Genomic DNA, 20,028 nt, shown 5'->3' with positions numbered 1-20,028 from the left:
GGTCCAGGGACCCCTGGCTTAACGGTATTGGTCCATGGCATAAAAAAAGGGTTGGGAAACCCTGGCCTAGAGTAACACTAATACACTAAAGCACAAAAGAGTGGCTTCACAAGGAAATATTTCCATCAAACACAAATGTTAGAAATTTAAAATTATTGAGCTATATTTATAGTTTATTAAAAGATTCAGTGGGTTACTAAACAGTAACTGTTGTTGATAGATTGTTTAAAAACAAATCATCAAAAATTTGGTCACATGGTTCAAAGGTCAATTGAAGCCATTAAATGCATTTGTCATTCCTTGGGGTTGGTTCAAGGGAGTTGTTTATCCAGCTGATCAAACTAAAGGTACAGTTGAAAAGCAAGGCTGCCATATAAGCTATATCAAATAGTTGAAAGCTAAAATGCTGAATAGGTTTTTTAACATGTTCATTCAATATATTATCAGAATCATCTTATAAGCATTCCATCATACCAGAGAAAGCAACTCTGCATGGTTACAAACACAATTTCATATCAAATCAATTATTTTGTTCAGCAAAATAGTGATTTATATTCATTAGCTTGTGAGTCAACATATGGTTTGGGAGAAATTTCAAAGTTCCCATTTCCCTACTATGTGGTGTATTAACTGATAAAGAACTTGTCATAAAAAAATATTAAAATCTGAGTTACTCTGTGTCAAAGAAGCCCCACCAGAGGCAGCGGTGTAACTGCACTTTTACATTTCAGATTTTCTTCCGCCCTGGATATCTTTTGTGCTGTTCCCAAGCTTGGCATTGCATAAATATCAATCTGCATCCACTGACTGCAAAGAAAGCTCACTCTCTTCATAAACACTTCATAAAGGAAAAAGTTATAAAAGTTATAACACTTCATAAAGGAAAAACTTTAATCACTGAATTTTTGATTAAAGTGCAACTGGAGAAATCACTCCACAAGAAGATACAGAGGAAGAAGCAAAATTTTGGACCTAGATTGGTGCAAAGGAGAATCTGTTTAGATGCAATATCACTGTAGATTGCAAGCTTTTGCAGTAATTGACTTTGTTGTTTCTAGTATTAATACATAAAATATTACCAGCTGGATCAAAGGTTTTTGGAATAAATGGAGGTCAGAAATATGGAAGAGATGGTGGAGAATGCTTATGCCATCATTAGCAACAAACACAAAATGCTGGAGGAACTCAGCAGGTCAGGCAGGATCTACAGAAATAACAGTTAACAGTCTGAGCATAGACCTTCAGGAATGGAAATGAAGGGGGAAGACGAGAGATTAAGAAGGTGGGGGAGGGAAAGGAGGATAGCTAGAAGGAGATGGGTGAAGCCAGGTGGGTAGGAAACATAAAGAGCTGGAGAGGAAGGAATCCAATAGGAGAGTGGACCATAGGAGAAAGGGAAGGAGTATGGAACCAGAAGGGAGGTGATAGGCAGGTGAGAAGAGATAAGAGGCCAGAGTGGGAATAGAAGAGAGGAGGGGGAGGGAATTTTTTTTAACTGGAAGGAGAAATCAATATTCATTGCATCAGGTTGGAGGCTATTCAGATGGAATATAAGGAGTTGCTCCTCCACCCTGAAGATGGCTTCATGGTAGCACAAGAGGAGGCCATGGACCGACATGTCGAAATGGGAATGGGAATGGGATTTAAATTGTTACGCCACCAGGAAATTCTGCTTTTGACGGATGGGGTAGAGGGGCTCGATGAAACAGTCCCCCAATTTACAAGAGGAGGCTGCATCGGGAGCATCGGACACAATAGACTACCCCAGCAGATTAGCAGGTGAAGTGTTGCCTCACCTGGAGTACTGCTTGGGGCCCTGAAGGGAGAAGGTAAATGGGCAGGTGTAGCACTTTGGCCACTTGCATGTTACGTGCTGGGAAGGGACGAACGGACAAGGAATGCTGTTGTTAGCTAGTTTATATAACTGGCCTTAGCACCAGCTATATCATTGACAGAATTACTAATCTTGAACTGTCTACAAAGAGCAGCAAAGCTAATAATTAAGATGGATTTGAGAGATGATTATTAGTTGTGTTGGCCTTTTACAACAAATACAGACAGGAGCTAATTTATCTGAGTGAATAAACCAGTCCAAAGATTAATAGAATAACATTATCCCAAACAGATATTTCAAGATAGATACCAAAGGAAATTCTACAGATGAAATTGAATATATTCAAATTCCTACAATTTTATAATTTATTGAGCTCTAAAGACATACAGCACCCTTTCCCATTTTTACACTATTTTTCTTGCAATTTATCTCCCCCCTCCCACCCCACCTTTCCATCAATTCCCCCCAGATTCTACCACCCACCTACACACCAGGGGCAACTGACAGTGGTAGGAATGTGAATTTAATTCTCATTATAATATTACAGTGCTGTGTCTGTCATATACTGCACATCTATTACTGTATAGTTACAGACAGAGAGTAATGGAGGAATAAAAAACAGTAGCTTCCTATTCAAAATTAACAAAAACACTCTTGTCAACCACTATTTTTAAGTATAATAACTTTCTGAGAAATTGGAATGGGCTAGGTAGATTATAGTACAATTTTCTGATTCAATAGAATCATTAATTAATTCAAAGTGACTAATCTCAAAGTAATTGAAAATATTTTGGTAAAGATAAGAGAATATGAAAGAAATCAATGATTTGTTTTTAAAGATTTGATTTTTCTATCTAAATCTTGCAGTAAAAGGTGATCACTAGATTTTTAAAAACCTGGACATTCTATTAAAAATATGAATGCCAGTAGGGCTCAATCTGGAAAATAAATGAGAATTTCCAATAAATTCTTTGAAACATAACTTCCCTTGAAATCTTTAATGTTGTACTGATGTTTTGATAAGTAGACAACACCTGCTGCACAAGAATGGCTGCGACACATTCCATTATGATTCACAAGGTTTCTACAGCAACTAGAGCGTAACCTTGGATACAGTAACCTAGGACACTAGAGTTATTGGCAATGAGAAGGAATCCAATCCGATGTTAAAACTCTGGTTCTGAGTCATTATGGGAAAAGGGCATCAGATTACATCAAACTGCAAATAAGAGACCATTTCACTCAATTTCTTATCTATTACTTTTCAACTAAATACAAAAATACTGGAAATACAAAGCAGGCTTCATCATCAACATCTATTGACAAATAATATTATGAACATGAATGCTTTATTAAAATTGTAATTTAAAAGCCATGCCAAATCAAAATTAATGTTCATCATTTAATAGAATGACTTGTCACGTCTATTTCATCTGCCCAAGTCCCCAACAGTAAAAGCTTACTGTGCGAACACTTTTGCAGCATTTTAGACGAAGATTTAACACTTGAATCACATTCTTAATTTTTTCATTTTGAATGGTTACAGCTAATAACAGGAAAGCATACATTTACATACAATTACTTCAAACAAAGCAGGCTAAAACAGTGAAATTACCCACCCACACATATCAATATAAAATAATTATCAATGTGGATAAAAGGAATATTAAAAAGTGCATTTACAGTTAAGATCAGCACATTAATAGATTAATTAAATGAAATACCCTCCACTTGGGCTGATTACAGTCAATAATTTGGCCTGTAGCTCTGCAGAACCAAAAATGTTGAATCACCGTTCAGACAGTTTATAAATACTGTTCAGGGAGTACCTTCTCTAATGATTACAGGTTACTTTTGGAGTACTTCACATGTATTCCTTCACATAAAACCAAGGTTTGTGATCTACAAAGTCACAGCTGATTCTTTGAAACATGCAGATCATGATCTTGGAGAATAGTTATTGTAACCATCACAGATTGCAAATTTCACTGCACTCTGACTCTATCTTGACAAAAGTTAAATGTACTCTATTTCTGTTTTTCCAGCAACAATTAAAAATGTTTCTTGAAATAGGTAGCTTACTGCAAAACAAAATGTCTGCTGCATGAACTGAAACCATAAGTGACCATGCAAGGAAAAAAAATTCAAAAAAAGTACCCTGGAAAAAAAACAAACATCTAAACCTTTACTGAAATAGATTATTCTTGCAGAATTCCACATTTCAATCATTAATTGTTCCAATTCCTGAGGTAGTGCACCATTGGCTTCATGACCACAAAATTCCTTATTTCAGTAACAGTGCTTGTCACTCAAGTCTGCTTTCACTAAACCCGTTTGCACAAATAAATTACAGTCCATGCTTTGATAGGGCTCACTTCACTGTGGTCTCCAGTATTTATCAACAGACATAACATGAATCATGCAATACCCACACAATGACATTGCAAAGAAAAGTGTAGATATTAAAATTGGATGACAGCTGATGCAGTGGGTGGAGGATGGGGAGGGAGGTGGACCATTATAGAGATTAAATGCTGCAATATAAAATTGTAAAACATAAAATTTAGAACTAAACCAATAAAAATTTACATTATTTTGTACACCATTATAGAACAAATAAACTCCCAAGAAAACTGGGATGTTTTCAAATGGGAATGTTATTTTGTTTTAAATAAACGTATATTAAGACAACAACTACAGCAAACCTTCTAAAATTGATATTGTTGCTTCAATTTCTTTTTGAATATTCATGCTAGGACTCCTGTACACGATATTCCTGAAATATAACTCGCTTTGAAGAAATGCAACAAAAGATGCCATTACTGGGATAGGTGATACATTGGGGCTAATTTTGACTGGAGGGAACTGGGGGGTGGGGGGGTGTAAGTACAGCAGTACTGATTCAGCTGTTTGTCATTAGTTCTATTTCCAAGGAGGTCAAATAGCAGAGATTTATAACAGACATTGCTCATTTTACATTGCTATCTCCAGTACAGTTATCCTCTCAGTGCAACTCGGACACACGGGCTTGCCCGATTCAACCCAGTGGCTGGTTGAGATGACTCATGAAGACTTTCATTTGACCCTCTGGGAGGAGAAATAAATACACTGGAATATCGGAATTGCTGTGTATTATTTGCGTTACTTAGTAAATTCACAAACCAAAAGATAACTCAATTTTTTTTTCACATTTTGAGGAACTTTTGTAAACAACACCCACTGACTGCATCCACACTGCATTCTCTACCCTGCTACATTCTGTTTGGGCTTCAGGAAGAGCAAAGTGTGCATCTGGAAAAGATTTTTACATTAGGGTAACTTTACATCCGCTGGGGTGCTGAGCTTTTCTCCTCTTTCCTTGACACCTCAGCCATTATCATTCATTTCACTCAGAACCCCGGCAGAGAACTAAAGGAGTGAAAGTGAAATATTTACTCATTTGACTTAGATATTTGACTAATTTAAAATCTAGGCTTTTATAATTTTTTTCCAACAATCTGAAAACTGGAATGAATTTAACACCTCATTATAAGACTGCCCATTTAAAAATATTAAGATCTAAACCAAAGTTGTTTCGCTGCAAATAGTAAATGCAACTACAACTTCTAGATTTCAAGTAACTTGGAACAAACAGATAAGTCTAGGTCTGGTTCATTCTGAAGTGCTGCTGTATCTTTTGGAAGCAGAACGTAAGCAATCTTACTTGCTAGACAGGAGCTCATGTAAATAACATTAAATATACTGTAAAAAATAAAAGTTGCAAATTGATCTGCTTTACAGGCTACCCTGCATTATCCACTGATCTGTGTGAAATGTCAATGAGGTGCAAGAAGTGGACATGTTTAACAGCATCCAAGCTCCCATGACTATATGTCAGAGCAAGTCCGGGAGGATGAGGCCTGGTGGCTTAGGCTCCACGCAATTAATCCAGAAATTGGCACAGCTGGCATGATACTGGTGACCACCATAAGATAACTTAAAATTGTCACTTTCTGAGTTAAAGGCCTGAAAAGAAGAAAACAATGGTAAGAATAAAAGATGTAAAACTGAAACACAGACATAATATACTTTAATGTCTGCATAAATATTTCACATCAAATATAGTTACTGTATATACTAGAGGAAATACTGGAATTAAAACACACAGGTTCACAAAGATACTTATGGCTCAAAGTGTCCCACATGAATACAGTGCCTTTAGAACAGGGGTAAGGAGAGTTTTTTTCCAGCCAGAAAGTAGTAAATCTGGAATACTCTGCCACAGACTGTGGTGAAGGCCAAGTCCGTGTGTCTATTTAAGGCAGAAGTTGATCATTTCTTGATCGGTCAAGGCATCAAAAGATATGGAGAGAAGGCAGGTGTAAGGGATTGAATGGGATTCAGGATCAGCCATGATGGAATGACAAAGCAGACTCGATGGACTGAATGGCCTAATTCTGCTCCTATGTTTTATGGTCCTATGGTTTTATGATGTGACGGGCAGGCAAAACAACACCAAATCAATGAATCTATTGGTGAGGAAAGAGTTATGTTTGGTTCTTCCTTGGTATATATTAAAATATGTAACAAAAACTGGAAGCTTGTAAAGCAAAACAGTGTTAGAAATTGTTTTGCAAAAGTACAAGGGAACCAGTTCCCATCCATGCTTTTGAGAACTTGGGGTGAGTACTAGTTCCAGTCTTGAAAGTAGATATGGTGAAAAGCATGTTTGTCTGGGAAAGCAATAAGAGTAAAGGGTCTTGAAGGGTATAATAAGGGGCAACTTCTTTGTGAAAGTGGGAGATAGAGACAAGGACATTGAGACGGAGAGGGACTTGTGGTTCCCTCCGGTAGTTTATTGTGTGGCGTGATTTAGTGATAGTATTATTTTGTCTCTTTTATTACTCTATTAATCAGTTTTCTCTCTTTCTGTATTTTATTCTTTATATAACTAATAATTTCTAATAACCTTTAACATGTGTAGTGCCTTCTTTGTTTGCTGTTGAATCAGGAAAGAACAAGGAAGAAATTTTTAAATATTTTCGGTATACTATTTAAATGAGTTAACCTATCCTTTCACGATTGCTGTTGGCTTTATTTCACAGGGGTCTGACAGGGTTATATTAAATACACAGTTCCTGCTCCAGCTTCTGGAGGGCTTGAAAGAGAATGGACAACAGCCAATAAATACAAGGAGAAGGCATTTAAAGTAAACAGGATTATTCAAAATTCAGGGACATTTTCATTAAGCTGTCAATCGTCACACTCAAACAGTATTGTTGATTGAATTAGGGGAAGATTGTTACAGCATAGGAACTTTTTAATGTTGATTCTTATTGAAGGTTCACAGCATTTTTTTCTGGGGGAGGGAGGTATAATTTGTGGGTTCTAACAACACACAAATATATAAAGTATGTATGACAAGTCAATGAGAAATGTATACTATGTAATATTATCAACAATGGCTCACAAAATGCTGAATTTTACATTCACTTGAATTAAAATTTATTCTTACAAATCAGGAAATAAAAGTAGTCTTGAATTAAATTTAAATGACAACCCTCATGCTCGGAAATTATGAGATTCAAAGGTACTCCTGAATTAGCATGCCAAATTTAAAACTAGTGGAAACCAAAAATAATCTATCATTATTTTCTCTGAAGCATTCATTTTTATTTGTAATCTGATTGGCCAGTTTATTAAGGATGACCATACTTGCAACAGTATTAATCAGAAATTTTCCACAAGGTATTCTTCAAATAACAGTTCCATAACATACCCAATGTTCATCGGAACATAATTTTAAAAATCTGATATCTAATTTAGAACACATTGGGAGTGAAAGGATTTGTTCTATGAAGCCTTAGGTAGTTGGAATTGTAAAATCAATTGTTGTAGTGTTAGGAAAGCTGTACCCTTACAGGTAGAGTTCAAGTTTATAGGCCCAAGAAATAGTAGACCCAGTATGGGATCATAGAAGTCCATGAAGAGGATCTTCAAGTAATATCAGGCTTTTAAAGCAACTAATCAAAGGTCATGTTGAAGCATGTACAAGGAAGAATGAATCTGCACTGAAAATAGGACCACACAAATACTCTGGCTTGAGTGGGAAACAAATTGTGCTTCAAAAGACTGAATTTGGAAGCCAACAGGACATAAATGCGAACTATAAGTTGCAATATACAAGGGATAAATAAATGAACATTAATTGAATTTGAACCGCAGCTTAAAATAAGGATAAAATTCTACAGATTTTGAACACAAGTGCCAGGTAGGTGAATGCTGTAAATTACTTTCATTAACCTAAATTGTATGGATACAAGGAACAATATAGTTGACATTCATTGTACAGTCATTCTTCACGTTGGCAGTTACGAATGCCACACCTTAAAAAAAACCTTATTTGGTAATCCATCTTTGAGCTCTCACAGCAGAATCATCATCAGAGCACGGTTTACTTGAGGAAAGATGTACCAAGCAGCACATAAGGCGGTGAGAGTGTGGAAAGTTGTTAACGAAGCAAGTTAAAAGTCAGTCTAGTGATGTAACAAAAATTGTTCCAGGAAATGATCTGGTCAATATTAATGACCTCTGATGTGGAAAAATGTGGCAATTAAATGTACCATAAAATTGTTACAGTTAATGGTAAATGACACAACATTCAGCCAGATTCATTCAATTCTGAATTAAAATCCATTAGGAAACTAGATAAACACTGGAGAAAATATGATGAGGCTATTTGTAGACATTTTAACAGTAAAGAATGATAAAAATGAATCTCAAATCAATAATATAAAATTTATCATATATATATGCGTCAAAATATGATCAAATACTCTGACAGTAGAATCTATCAATAATTATTTACTTAAGTTCATACTCTCTTTTAAGTCCCCATTGAAAACATGTAAGTTGTATGACTATATAGTCATTTGCGTGTGTTGTTCTGGATTTCCAGCATCTACAGAAACTCTTGTGTTTAGTTATTTGTCAATCAAGACCAAACAATACCCTACCCTTAGTCTATTTAGTTATTTTATGTCACTGTGATTAACAATCCATGATGGTGGCATCCGTCGGTCTCAAGAGACCATGGATCTGCGCCTGGAGTTTCCAGGGCGCAGGCCTGGGCAGGGTTGTATGGGAGACCGGCAGTTGCCCAAGCTGCAGGCCTTCCCCTCTCCACGCCACTGATGTTGTCCAAGGGAAGGGCACTAGGACCCATGCAGCTTGGCACCGGTGACGTCGCATGATAACATTGCATTTTACTTGAACAAAAGGGCCAAATACTAATAAACCGTAGAGGGAAGGGAAGAAGTTAACTCAACTTTTCTGATAGCACACCAACAGACCAAAATCTGCGTTGGGTTTGAAGTAATGAATAAATTTTCATCTTTTAAATGATAGTCATGCTTTATTCTGGGATATATAAAAATATTTGTGTAACTTCCAAGGATTTTATGTTATAACATTAACAAGAACACAATGTTTCTTCCAGTAGCATTCTGTGCACAGCATACTTTTAAAGAATAGAACATTGGGGCATTAATGTTTTTCAATCCTGAAAGGGTTAATTCCTTCTATATTTTATAACAGCAGGATGAAGAATTCCTCAACACCTACTTTCTACTAAGAAAATTCTCTAGAGAGTTCACTATTCTACATAGAAGAAATTACAACAAGTTTTCTACATAATTACCTGCAATCATTCTTTAAAACTAATGCATTGTTCCAGTTCCACAGAAATGGGTAACTATGAATTCTTGCAGCAATGTCTTAATTATTACTTTGACAATTACAGTGTAATTTGAATTCAAGCACAGTGACAGGCTCACGGGCTATAATTTTAGTCTTTCCAAGATAAATATTCTATCATTCTGAAATGCATTTATAGTGTTAGTCTTATTATATGCCGTGAATTCGTATATCATCACTCAAAATACAACTTGCCCTTTCTATTCTATGGTATTGACTCCCTCATTAATGTAGAGTTCTATCAACAGCTGTTGCCTTCTGCATATTTCCAAAGCAATTCTACACAACTGAGAAATTTAAAGGAGAACAAGATCATGTTCTCATCTGACACTTGGCTATGCCATCTTCCAGATGAAATTTCACTAAGTGATTGGAAGCAAAAGTTAGCTCCTTGAAAGTGGCTACCCAGGTCAGTAAGGTGGTTAAAAAGGCTTATGGAATGCTTGCTTTAATTAGTCGAAGCACTGAGTTCGAAAGTCAGGTGGTTATTTTGCAACTTCATAAAATTCTGGTTACGTCACACCTGGAGTATTGTGTACAGTTTTGGTCACCCCCACTATAGGAAGGATGTTGAAGCTTTGGAGAGGGTGCAAAGGAGATTTACCAGGATGCTGTCTGCTTTAGAGGGCATGTGCTATCACAAGAGGCTAGATTTCTCTGGAGCGCTGGAGGTTGAGGGGAGATCTGATAGAGGTTTACAAGATTATGAGCGGTATAGATAGAGTGGATAGAGAGTATCTGTTTCCCAAGGTTGAAATATCTAATACCAGAGGGGATACATTGAAGGTGAGAGGGGGTTAGGTTCAAGGGGGAATGTGAGGGCTATGTTTTTTTTAACTCAGAGAGTGGTGGATGCCTGGAATATGCTGCCTGGTATGGTGTAGAGGCAAATACATTAAAAGCTTTTAAGAGATGCTTGGATAGGCAGATGGATGTGGGGAAGATGGAGGAATGTGGACATGGCATAGGTATGAGGGATTAGTGTTTGGATGTTTTTAATTTGCTTTTTAACTGGTTCAGCACAACACTGTGGTCCGATTAGACTATTCCTGTGCTGTGCTGTACTGTTCTATGCTCTTTGCCGCACATGTCCTGGGTTAAAAGTACAATATTCTTCATAACGCACATACAGACTTTGAATCTTGGACCTTCCTAGGATGTTGGCCAGAACTTGATACTTTCTCGTCTGAGTGAGCAGCACCAAAATATTGATATTAACAAGAATAAGTTGATAACCTTGGTCCATCTGTATCATTAAAAAGCAACTGGTTTGCTTTTGGCATTGTAACCAATACAGCCCTCATCGATGAGTCTAGTCGTCTCTAAGCAGTTAGCTATCAGAGCAACCATTAAACTGAGGCTTGACTGATGTCCATTGTTTGAAATGGTCATGTAATTGTGGGTGATTTCTTGTATAGACAATTCTAACAAAGAATCTCCTCCATCAGAGGACTTTAAATCTATATTGATAGCACATCATGTCACTTGCCTTTCTACGGCCAAACTATCAAAGTGGTCTGCATTTCCAAAATGAACCAAAACAATTCCATGGACCATACTTTATTTTGTTTATGCTTTGTTTTGCTATTTGTTTTTTGTGTCACAACATACAGAAGATTGAATCAGTTTCACTCAGAAATCATGCGCCACTTGGACTATTGCTGTAGTTACTTCTATGGAGCAGTTTGCCGAAGGAGAACATTTAAAAAATAAACATAAGGGATGATACGTTCAGACATGCATGTGACTGACAGTGTTTTTGACTAGTAGTCAATAATTAAACTGATCTGGTTAATTTTTCATGATATTTATCGGCCTATACATTTCAAACCAATGAATTACTTTTGGAATCTTCATTGAGAGATCATCCAGCATGAATCTCTAAAAAAGATTTAAAAAAAGACTGATCCAAGAGAATATATTGTGAAGTAACTATCAAGGGATTAATAAAGTAATTATAGTCACACATTTAGTACTAGCATAATGGACTATTATACATTTACAACTGAACAAAAGATGTCTTGAATACATGGGGAAAATTTTTTACACTAAAGTGAAGTACTGACATAATGCTACATAGTTAAAGATGACCTCCTTCAGGTGAGAAGTTAAGCTAACTACCATTTACTCTCTCAGTTATGTGTAAAAGACTCTGTGGCATTATGTTGAAGGGGTAATTGCACATGTCCTGACTAAAACTGATCTCTCAGTAAATATGACTAAAATAAATAATCTAGTCATTATGATAGTTAGTGGGAACTATGTTCTCTACAGTACAATAACTACACTTCATTGGTTGCAAATAGCTGTGGAATAGTCTAAAAACAATTTGGTGGTGTGGTACTATTATTCTGCTCAATTACTGTTTCGATTCCTTCCCTTCAATGTGGCTTGAATGTGATTCTATTGTACCAGCATCAATTAACATTCAGCTAAAGTCTTTCTTGATATGTAAGAATTGGGCACTCTATAAAAGATTAGCTTTATTTGTCACATGTGCATTGAAACATACAGTGAAATGTGTCACTTGTGACAACGACCAAACATGGTCTGAAAATGGTGCAGGCTGTTCCGGCACTGACATAGCACGCTCACAATTCACTGACCCTAACCATAGGCCTTTGGAATGTGGCAGTGAACTGGTGCACCTGGAAAAAACCCATGTGGTCATGGGGAAAATGTACAATATCCTTACAGACAGCGGCGGGAATCGAACTCTCAATGGGGATCACTGGCACAGTGATCTCTTTTTAACGTTGTAGAAATCATTGCTAAAGTTTGATTCTGTTCCAGCTGTAAATACTCGTTAGCCTTGGGTAACTTAATTTAGAACAAAGAGGTGATTTCCGTGCAACATGCGATTTGGATGGCATCTGACATAGTGATGATGTTTCTCTTGGAGGGAAAGTCAGCAGGTTACGGACTTAAGGGAAGGTATTATTTACTTCAGTCTGATATGATGAGAAATGTCTTCTCCCAGCGACTTATGAATCTTAGGAATTCCCTGAGATAGTGAACTGTATATACTGAATCATGTAGGACATTTAAGATGCATAGATTTTTGAAATACAGGAGCATCAAGGGTTATGGGGGTCAAGCAGGAAAACAGGGTTGAGGCCAAAGATCAGATGAGCCCTTGATTTTGTTGAATGACAAGGGATCTTATGGCTACTTCTGCTCCTAGTTCCTGTGTTCTTACCCAGCAGAAGTTACTGCTTTATATTCCTAATTCAGTCTGAATGCTCCTAGCTATTGACAGACACACCACTGCCCTTGTCAAGATTGACAAACACATCACAGACTGATGAATAAACTTCTCCTCTTGAATCATGCTCATCAACAACTTTTTCTGAGCATAATCACTAAAACTGTGAAGTTCCATGATGATTGGAGACACGATTGTACAATTGCATTGTGAAAGGTTAATCAGTTCCCTAATTTGTCTATTATACAGAACAAGTTTATCATGAGTGAGACAGATCTGTTTCAACCATAAAGAACCTGCACACTGATGCAAGCAAGCATTTGAAGACATACCTTACTGCATTTAACAATTTTTTTTATTTGTTAAATGCAAGGAATTCCAGTTTTATTAGTAAGATGCATAATCTTTCATTAACATGCATGTTAAAACCACTCAGACCTGATCCATGCATCACCATTTCCCCATGCAATCCAAAAATACCACCATAGCACCATCAGGAAAAGGAACCCATCAGCCGTTGGAAGGAGACGACAGATTTTAAACAATTCTAAAGAAACTCAAGAGCCCCAAATTATACTGAAAGAAAGGACAGGTAACAAATTTATCCCCGTGCCAATTCTAGAGTTAATATTAATTTTGCCCCAATTCATAACAACTTGGCAGATTTTGGATATAACTTTTAGAAGGTCATACTTGTTTCGGCTGATCCTCCAAGTTTTCTTCCTTCTGGAATAAGTAAGACGTGAAGTCATTATATAGTTAGTACCACATCAGTGGAATGATTGCATCTTCAAAAGGTCAGTTTTATCCTTCCTCACACTGCTTACTTTTAGCTCTCTTCACATTACATTGAGTTAACACTGGTTGAAAGGACTCCATGAAGTGGTGTTGAGGCAAGAAATTTCATATGCACGTAGGTACCATTTCACAGCCAGTCCAGCAACAAGCAAGATTTCCCAGTCATCACCAATTCTAATTTTACTCCCCATTCCCATTCCAACATGTTGGTCCACGGCCTCTTCTACTGCCACGATGAGGCCACTCTCAGGTTGGAGAAGCAATACCTCATTTTCTGTCTGCGTAGCCTCTAACCTGAATGAACGTCAATTTCTTTAACTTCTGGTAATTTCTACCACCCTCTCTTTTTCTATTTCCCATTCTGGCTACCCCTTACCCATTCCCTCTCTTCACTTGCCTAGCACCTCCCTCTTGTGCCCCTGCCCCTCCCCTTTCTCCCAAGGTCCACTCTCCACTCCAATCAGATTCCTTCTTCGTCAGCCCTTTACTGTTTCCACTTATCAGCCCCCAGCTACTTACTTCATTCCCATACCCCATCAACCTATCTTCTTCCTCACCTGGTTTCACCTATCGCCTGCCAGCCCGTATGCCTTCCCCTCTGCCCATCTTATTATTCTGACATCTTCCCCCTTCCTTTCCAGCCCCGTTGAAGTGTTCTCAGCCAGAAATGCAGGCTTTTTATTCCTCTCCATAGATGCTGCCCGACCTGCTGAGCTCCTCCAGCATTTTGTGTGTGTTGCTCTGGATTTCCAGCACCTGCAGTATCTCCTGTGTTTAAAATTTTAAGGAATTTGTTAGTTCCTTTTGAACCCTGCTATGTACCTGACCATTTGGATGAGATGGACAAGGCATTACTCTGGGCCAAATGACACTGTGATGGGAGTAGTTCATGTTGCAGCTCAAATTGCTGTGCAACCAACCAAGGCTTCAAATTCGATGAGATCATGAAACATTTGCTGTTTCTTCATTTGCAGGTTTTAATTTATTAATGAAGGGAAAGAGACACATCAATAGCCATAGACAGGTGTTAACTAGGCCAGATCTGCTCCATGCAAGTAACTAATTAAAAATGTTAGTTCATTAAGTAAGAAATGAGAAACCTTGCGTTTACCTTGCTTCTGGAGTCAACGTTAAGCAGACAAACTCCACAGGCTAGCTCTTTAGCATTTTTTATTCCTGGACGCAGGATACAGGAAGAGAAATCCAGAGAGTTTTCATCAGGCTGCAATGAATGTAAATGAATTACATTTACAATTAAGATACAGATATTTTGATTTCGATGTTTAGATTTTCCATCACAGTCATTATGTAAATTAATGCATTTGTTGGGTGCATCCCATTGTCCATTTCCTGCTGTAGAAAATTTTATTATCAACTCTATTAGACCACACTCAGTGGCCACTTTAGTAGATAGCTCCCGTACCTAATAAAGTGGCCAGTGAGTGTATGTTCATGGTCTTCTGCTGCTGTAGCCCATTCACCTCATGGTTTGACATGTTGTGCACTCAAAGTCACTCTTCTGCACACCACTGTTGTAACTTGTGGTTATTTGAGTTACAGTCACCTTCCTGTCAGCTTGAACCAGTCTGAACATTCTCCTCCGACCTTTCTCATTAACAAGGTGTTTTTGCCCACAGAACTGCCACTCACTGGATGTTTTTGGTTTTTTTGTAAACTTAAGAGACTGTAGTGTGTAAAAATCCCAGGAGGGCAGAGTTTCTGAGATACTCAAACCACCCCATCTAGCACCAACAATCATTTGACAGTCAAAAACTCTTAGATCACATTTCTTTCCCATTCTGAAGGTTGGTCAGAACAACAACTGAACCTTTTGACCATGTCTGCATGCTATTATGCAAAGAGTTGCTGCCACATGATTGGCTGGCTAGATATTTGCTTTAATGAACAGGTCTACATGTATATAGAATAAAGCGACCACTGTGTGTATACCCCTAGATAACTTGAAGAAACCACTTTCAACAGGTACAGCAACATCCAGTTTTGGTCTAAAATGTTAGGGAATTTTATTAAGTAATTGATTGCATCATTAACTATGTGTAGTCACAGCCTTGCAAATTATTAAAGGAAAGGTGGAAGTAATCTGCAGATCACCACTTCAGTCAAACATTGTTAAATCAGTGAGACTGAGAGGCTGCCTCAGCCGACTGGATTGTTGAGAATAGTAACTCAAAGTGCAATTGCAGTTGGAAAATTGACATAAAAATCTATTAAATACACATGAGGTACATATCTACATTATATATGTAGAGAAAGATAAAAGAGAAAGTTAAAAAATAAACATTAGCTAGATTTCCCGTGATCCTTTTCTTTAGGAGTACGGGGAAGTTATGACAAGGCTGAAATTTAAGAACCAATGAAAAACTTCGAGAAATCTCACTGTTTTCACCAGTTCTTTTAATTTCATTCTTAAAAATACAAAAAAAAACCCAGTTTAAACACCATTCACCCTTTCCTACAAATTTATGGCTGTTTCAGAGAAGATCAGACAATCATAGCTTTTGTCAAAACACTTCAATTTGATTGCCCAGGGAATCACTTCAGATTCCATCTAAGCTATAATTCTTCTGAGGCATGAAAGAATAACTTAAGAAAGTAACAAATATTTTCACCATTTATGTTCCCCAAATCTGTATGATGGATCTTTAAGCAGCATTCACAAAAAAGATGGATGATAAACACTATAACTTAAGATGGAGGTCAGTTCACTGACGTTTAAAGTTAGCCAAGAAAACTCTGGATAGGTGCATGGATGGGTGGAGTATGGAGGACTATGATCCAGGTACACATTGATGGGACAAGGCAGAACAATAGATTGGCACAGATTGGATGGGCTGAAGGGCCTGTTTCTGTATTGTTCTAAGACTCTGAAAGGGTTGTGATTATAAAATCATAATCAGTGTGCACTGGAAAACCATAGGATCTAAAAATGCATTAAAGTTCAAGGAAAATGTAATTTCTTTTGCCAATGCAACCTTTTTTTACTTCATTGTGTATATCATGAACATGTATTTTTATGATGCATTTAAGCATACAACCATAACAAATTTTTAAAAAGTACACTCCAAAGTTTTACAGCATCTATTTCAGATTTTCAGTATCTGCAGTGTATTATCCAGTGTACACAAGATTATATAACATTATATATGTTTGTAGTTATGATTGTACCATGTGGTCAATAATGCTAGTTCCTTTATTTATACGATGGTAATAAAGGAAGAAAAAATTACTTTTATTGAAATACCAGATAAGTGACTATCAGATAGAGAACTGGCTTGCATCATTGTAAAAAAAATTCTCAGGACATCTGATGGGGAAGAGCAAAGTATTTATTCGTAACACATTACCAACAATTTTTTTTGCCTCCTGTCTTTTGCTGTATGCAGATAATACAATTTCACTAAACATGTGGGAAATATTTAGTTCCCAAGTTTCTCAAAGTGGTGTTAATAAAAATACCATAATCATTAGAATTCATTTTTCTCAACTTAATATAACACACTGTTACAATTTAATCCTGACATAAAATTGTCGTCTGTGAACAAAATGAAACACTTTCCTTACCTTCTGTATTATTCCAAAGGAATGCAGGTATATAAAGAAAAATTCAATGTATTTAATAGCTTTAATTTTCTGCTTCAATGCACTTTTATTTTAAAAATCACTTGATTTCTTTGATAATTTGCTCAAAGCTATTGACTTCATTTCATGGGGAAAATCATATCAACTTCTGACCTGAATTAAGCTGAATTTAAACTTAAATTACTGAAGTAAAAAAATAGAACGCTGCAGCTTATTCTACATGTATGAAGAACATAAATGTCAAATATAGTGGATTACAGCTAATTGGGACACACTGGGGCCAGCATATTTTAACCCAGTTAAATGGATGCCCTGATTCATGGACATAGTTAGAAAGGCTTAAAAAGACAAACTACCATTTAACTGAAACAAATTATGTACTTAAATGAAACACAGAATAAATTATAACACTACTAATACTATAAAACAGTGTATTAGCTCCTACTAACACATACAAAATGCTGGTGGAACACAGCAGGCCAGGCAGCATCTATAGGAAGAAGCACTGTTGACATTTTAGGCTGAGACCCGACTATCTTTTCTTTCAGGACTAACTGAAAGAAAAAATAGTAAGAGATTTGAAAGTAGGAGGGGGAGGGGGAAAAGCAAAATGACAGCAGAAGACCGGAGGGGGAGGGGTGAAGCTGAGAGCTAGAAAGGTGATTGGCAAAAGGGATACAGAGCTGAAGAAGGGAGAGGATCATGGGATGGGAGACCTAGGGAGAAAAAAATGGGGAGGGGAGCACCAGACGGAGATGGAGAACAGGCAGAGAGAGAACAAAAAGGGGAGGGGGAAATAAATAAATCAGGGATGGTGTAAGAAGGGGAGGAGGGGCATTAACGGAAGTTAGAGAAGTCAATGTTCATGCCATCAGGTTGGAGGCTACTCAGACGGAATATAAGGTGTTGTTCCTCCAACCTGAGCGTGGCTTCATCTTGACAGTAGAGGAGGCCGTGGATTGACATATCAGAATGGGAATGGGACGTGGAATTAAAATGTGTGGCCACTGGGAGATCCTGCTTTCTCTGGTGAATAGAGCGTAGGTGTTCAGCGAAACGGTCTCCCAGTCTGTGTCGGGTCTCACCAATATATAAAAGGCCACACCGGGAGCACTGGAGGCAGTATTCCACACCAGCTGACTCACAGGTGAAGTATCGCCTCACCTGGAAGGACTGTCTGGAGAAAGTCCTATTAACTCCTATTAGTTATTGATGGAGAAATTCATGCTTTGTACACAGCTGTGTTCTGTTGATTGACTGTAAATGGACAAAATCATTGCAGACACCTAGTGCAGATAATGGACTGCCTTCATACAATCTTTTCGATGATTGCTTCTTGCAAATCTTCATTTTCATTGTGACATTCAAGATGATTGCCAATACCTTCAAATTCTTCTAGTTCCTAACGTGCTGAAGTAGTGAAATCATTTAATTTTCACTCCTGGTTGTTTCTGGTATCTGCAAGCCTGAATGCTTGAAACTGCAGTAAGCAAAACATTTCTGAACTGTCTTACCATTTATTTCTCATCAACCATCAGTGACAAACATCTCTGCTTTCTGAACACAATGACATGCAACTGATGTTATTTAAAAACTCTTTCTCAGCATGGTCTAATGTTTAATGGCCATAAAAATGCGTGCAACTGACACCAGTTGTAACCTGTTTGGCAACAGGCTCCTGACCAATTAAGTGGTGATGTTCCAAATTAACAAAGAAAATCCAGGGTATTTTCTTGATTAGCTTTTGTTCTTTATGAGTTGTCTCAAATAGCGGCTGCTCCAATTAACCTTGTAACTACAAAATTTTTAGGTTGTGTAAAATTTTTATTCCAATATAGAGCTCAAAACAAAGTAGGGTTGGTAAATGATCTTCAAAAGTGAAACCTCTTGTTGGAGGTGGATTATAAATAAAACTTGAACTTTATTATTTTTGCTAAGGGCAGAGATGAAACAAAAAGTATGCTAGCTTATCCATAATTCCCTACTTGGACAGACCAATGTGCCTCGAATACTATGGGGTAGAATGTACAAAATATTACCACCTAGTATCAGAAACATTTTCAATTGTAATATTAAAATGCTACCCCAGCATACAATGGAAGTACAAAACTAATTTGGCTGGAAGGAAAATTCAGTTGAAATGCAGTGGCAGTCTTACCGTGAGGGGAGTGAGTGACATAAATATCATAAGACTACTCCAGATCTTCTCTATTTCCTTCATCAGTAATTGGAGTTTCTCATTGCACACTGCTGTGGCTTTGATTCCGAGCTCAACACGTTTGGTGACTCTATATACCTCTATTACCCCTGTGAAAAGAACGCAGTGTTCACTTAATGACAGCTAGATGGATTCATAATTACGTAATAAGCACGCCTAACAATTTTTATAAACAGAGTATTATTTTTTTAACTATGGTTGAAGTGGTTAATTTCCTTTGTTCTGATCTGGTTTATGTTAAAATATCTTTGGGAACTATGACGATGGGATCATCATGAAATTATTACCTTTATTTCAAAAGAGCGTGGAAACAGCAAGGCTCCAATTAGTATTTATAATAAATGCTGCCTTTGGGTATAATATGGTTTTTCAGGTTCCTCTTTATATGTGGGCACAATAGCCCCAGAAGAAATGACCCATTAGAAAGAAGCCAGGGACTTAGGGACTGATTTATAAGGACATCAATCAATTATTACCATTCTTTTTTTCACCACTAAGAGAATTCTATTTTAACTCAATTCTCCAGGCTATGGTCTGTGACATTTGGGAAGGGAGAGGGGTGGGAGAGGATGTGGGAGGGGCAGGAGAGGGGGAGGGAGAGAAAAACAGTGGGAGGGAGAAAGAGAGGGAGAGGGAGGG

General features: G+C 37.3%; 1 protein-coding gene across 6 annotated transcripts in view; it reads right to left on the bottom strand.

Annotated features, from left to right (window-relative positions):
* Nucleotides 1-2,817: 2,817 nt before the first annotated feature.
* synrg (synergin, gamma) overlaps nt 2,818-20,028 on the bottom strand; it is a 122,930-nt gene continuing 105,719 nt past the window's right edge. For 3 of the 6 annotated variants that reach the window (XM_073053351.1, XM_073053355.1, XM_073053353.1), the window contains 4 exons: nt 19,330-19,478; nt 14,683-14,793; nt 13,467-13,499; nt 2,818-5,839 (listed from right to left, as the gene is read on the bottom strand). In XM_073053351.1, the coding sequence (XP_072909452.1) occupies nt 5,708-5,839; nt 13,467-13,499; nt 14,683-14,793; nt 19,330-19,478 (425 nt within the window). In that variant the 3' untranslated portion in view covers nt 2,818-5,707. Of the gene's footprint in view, nt 5,840-13,466; nt 13,500-14,682; nt 14,794-19,329; nt 19,479-20,028 lie in introns of those variants that run through there. The other 3 variants (XM_073053352.1, XM_073053356.1, XM_073053354.1) reach the window with 2 other exon arrangements.

The sequence above is a fragment of the Hemitrygon akajei genome, chromosome 8 (genome assembly GCF_048418815.1).
Source record: "Hemitrygon akajei chromosome 8, sHemAka1.3, whole genome shotgun sequence".
In the NCBI taxonomy this organism is placed as follows: domain Eukaryota; kingdom Metazoa; phylum Chordata; class Chondrichthyes; order Myliobatiformes; family Dasyatidae; genus Hemitrygon; species Hemitrygon akajei.
This window is presented reverse-complemented; position numbering and strand designations above follow the sequence as displayed.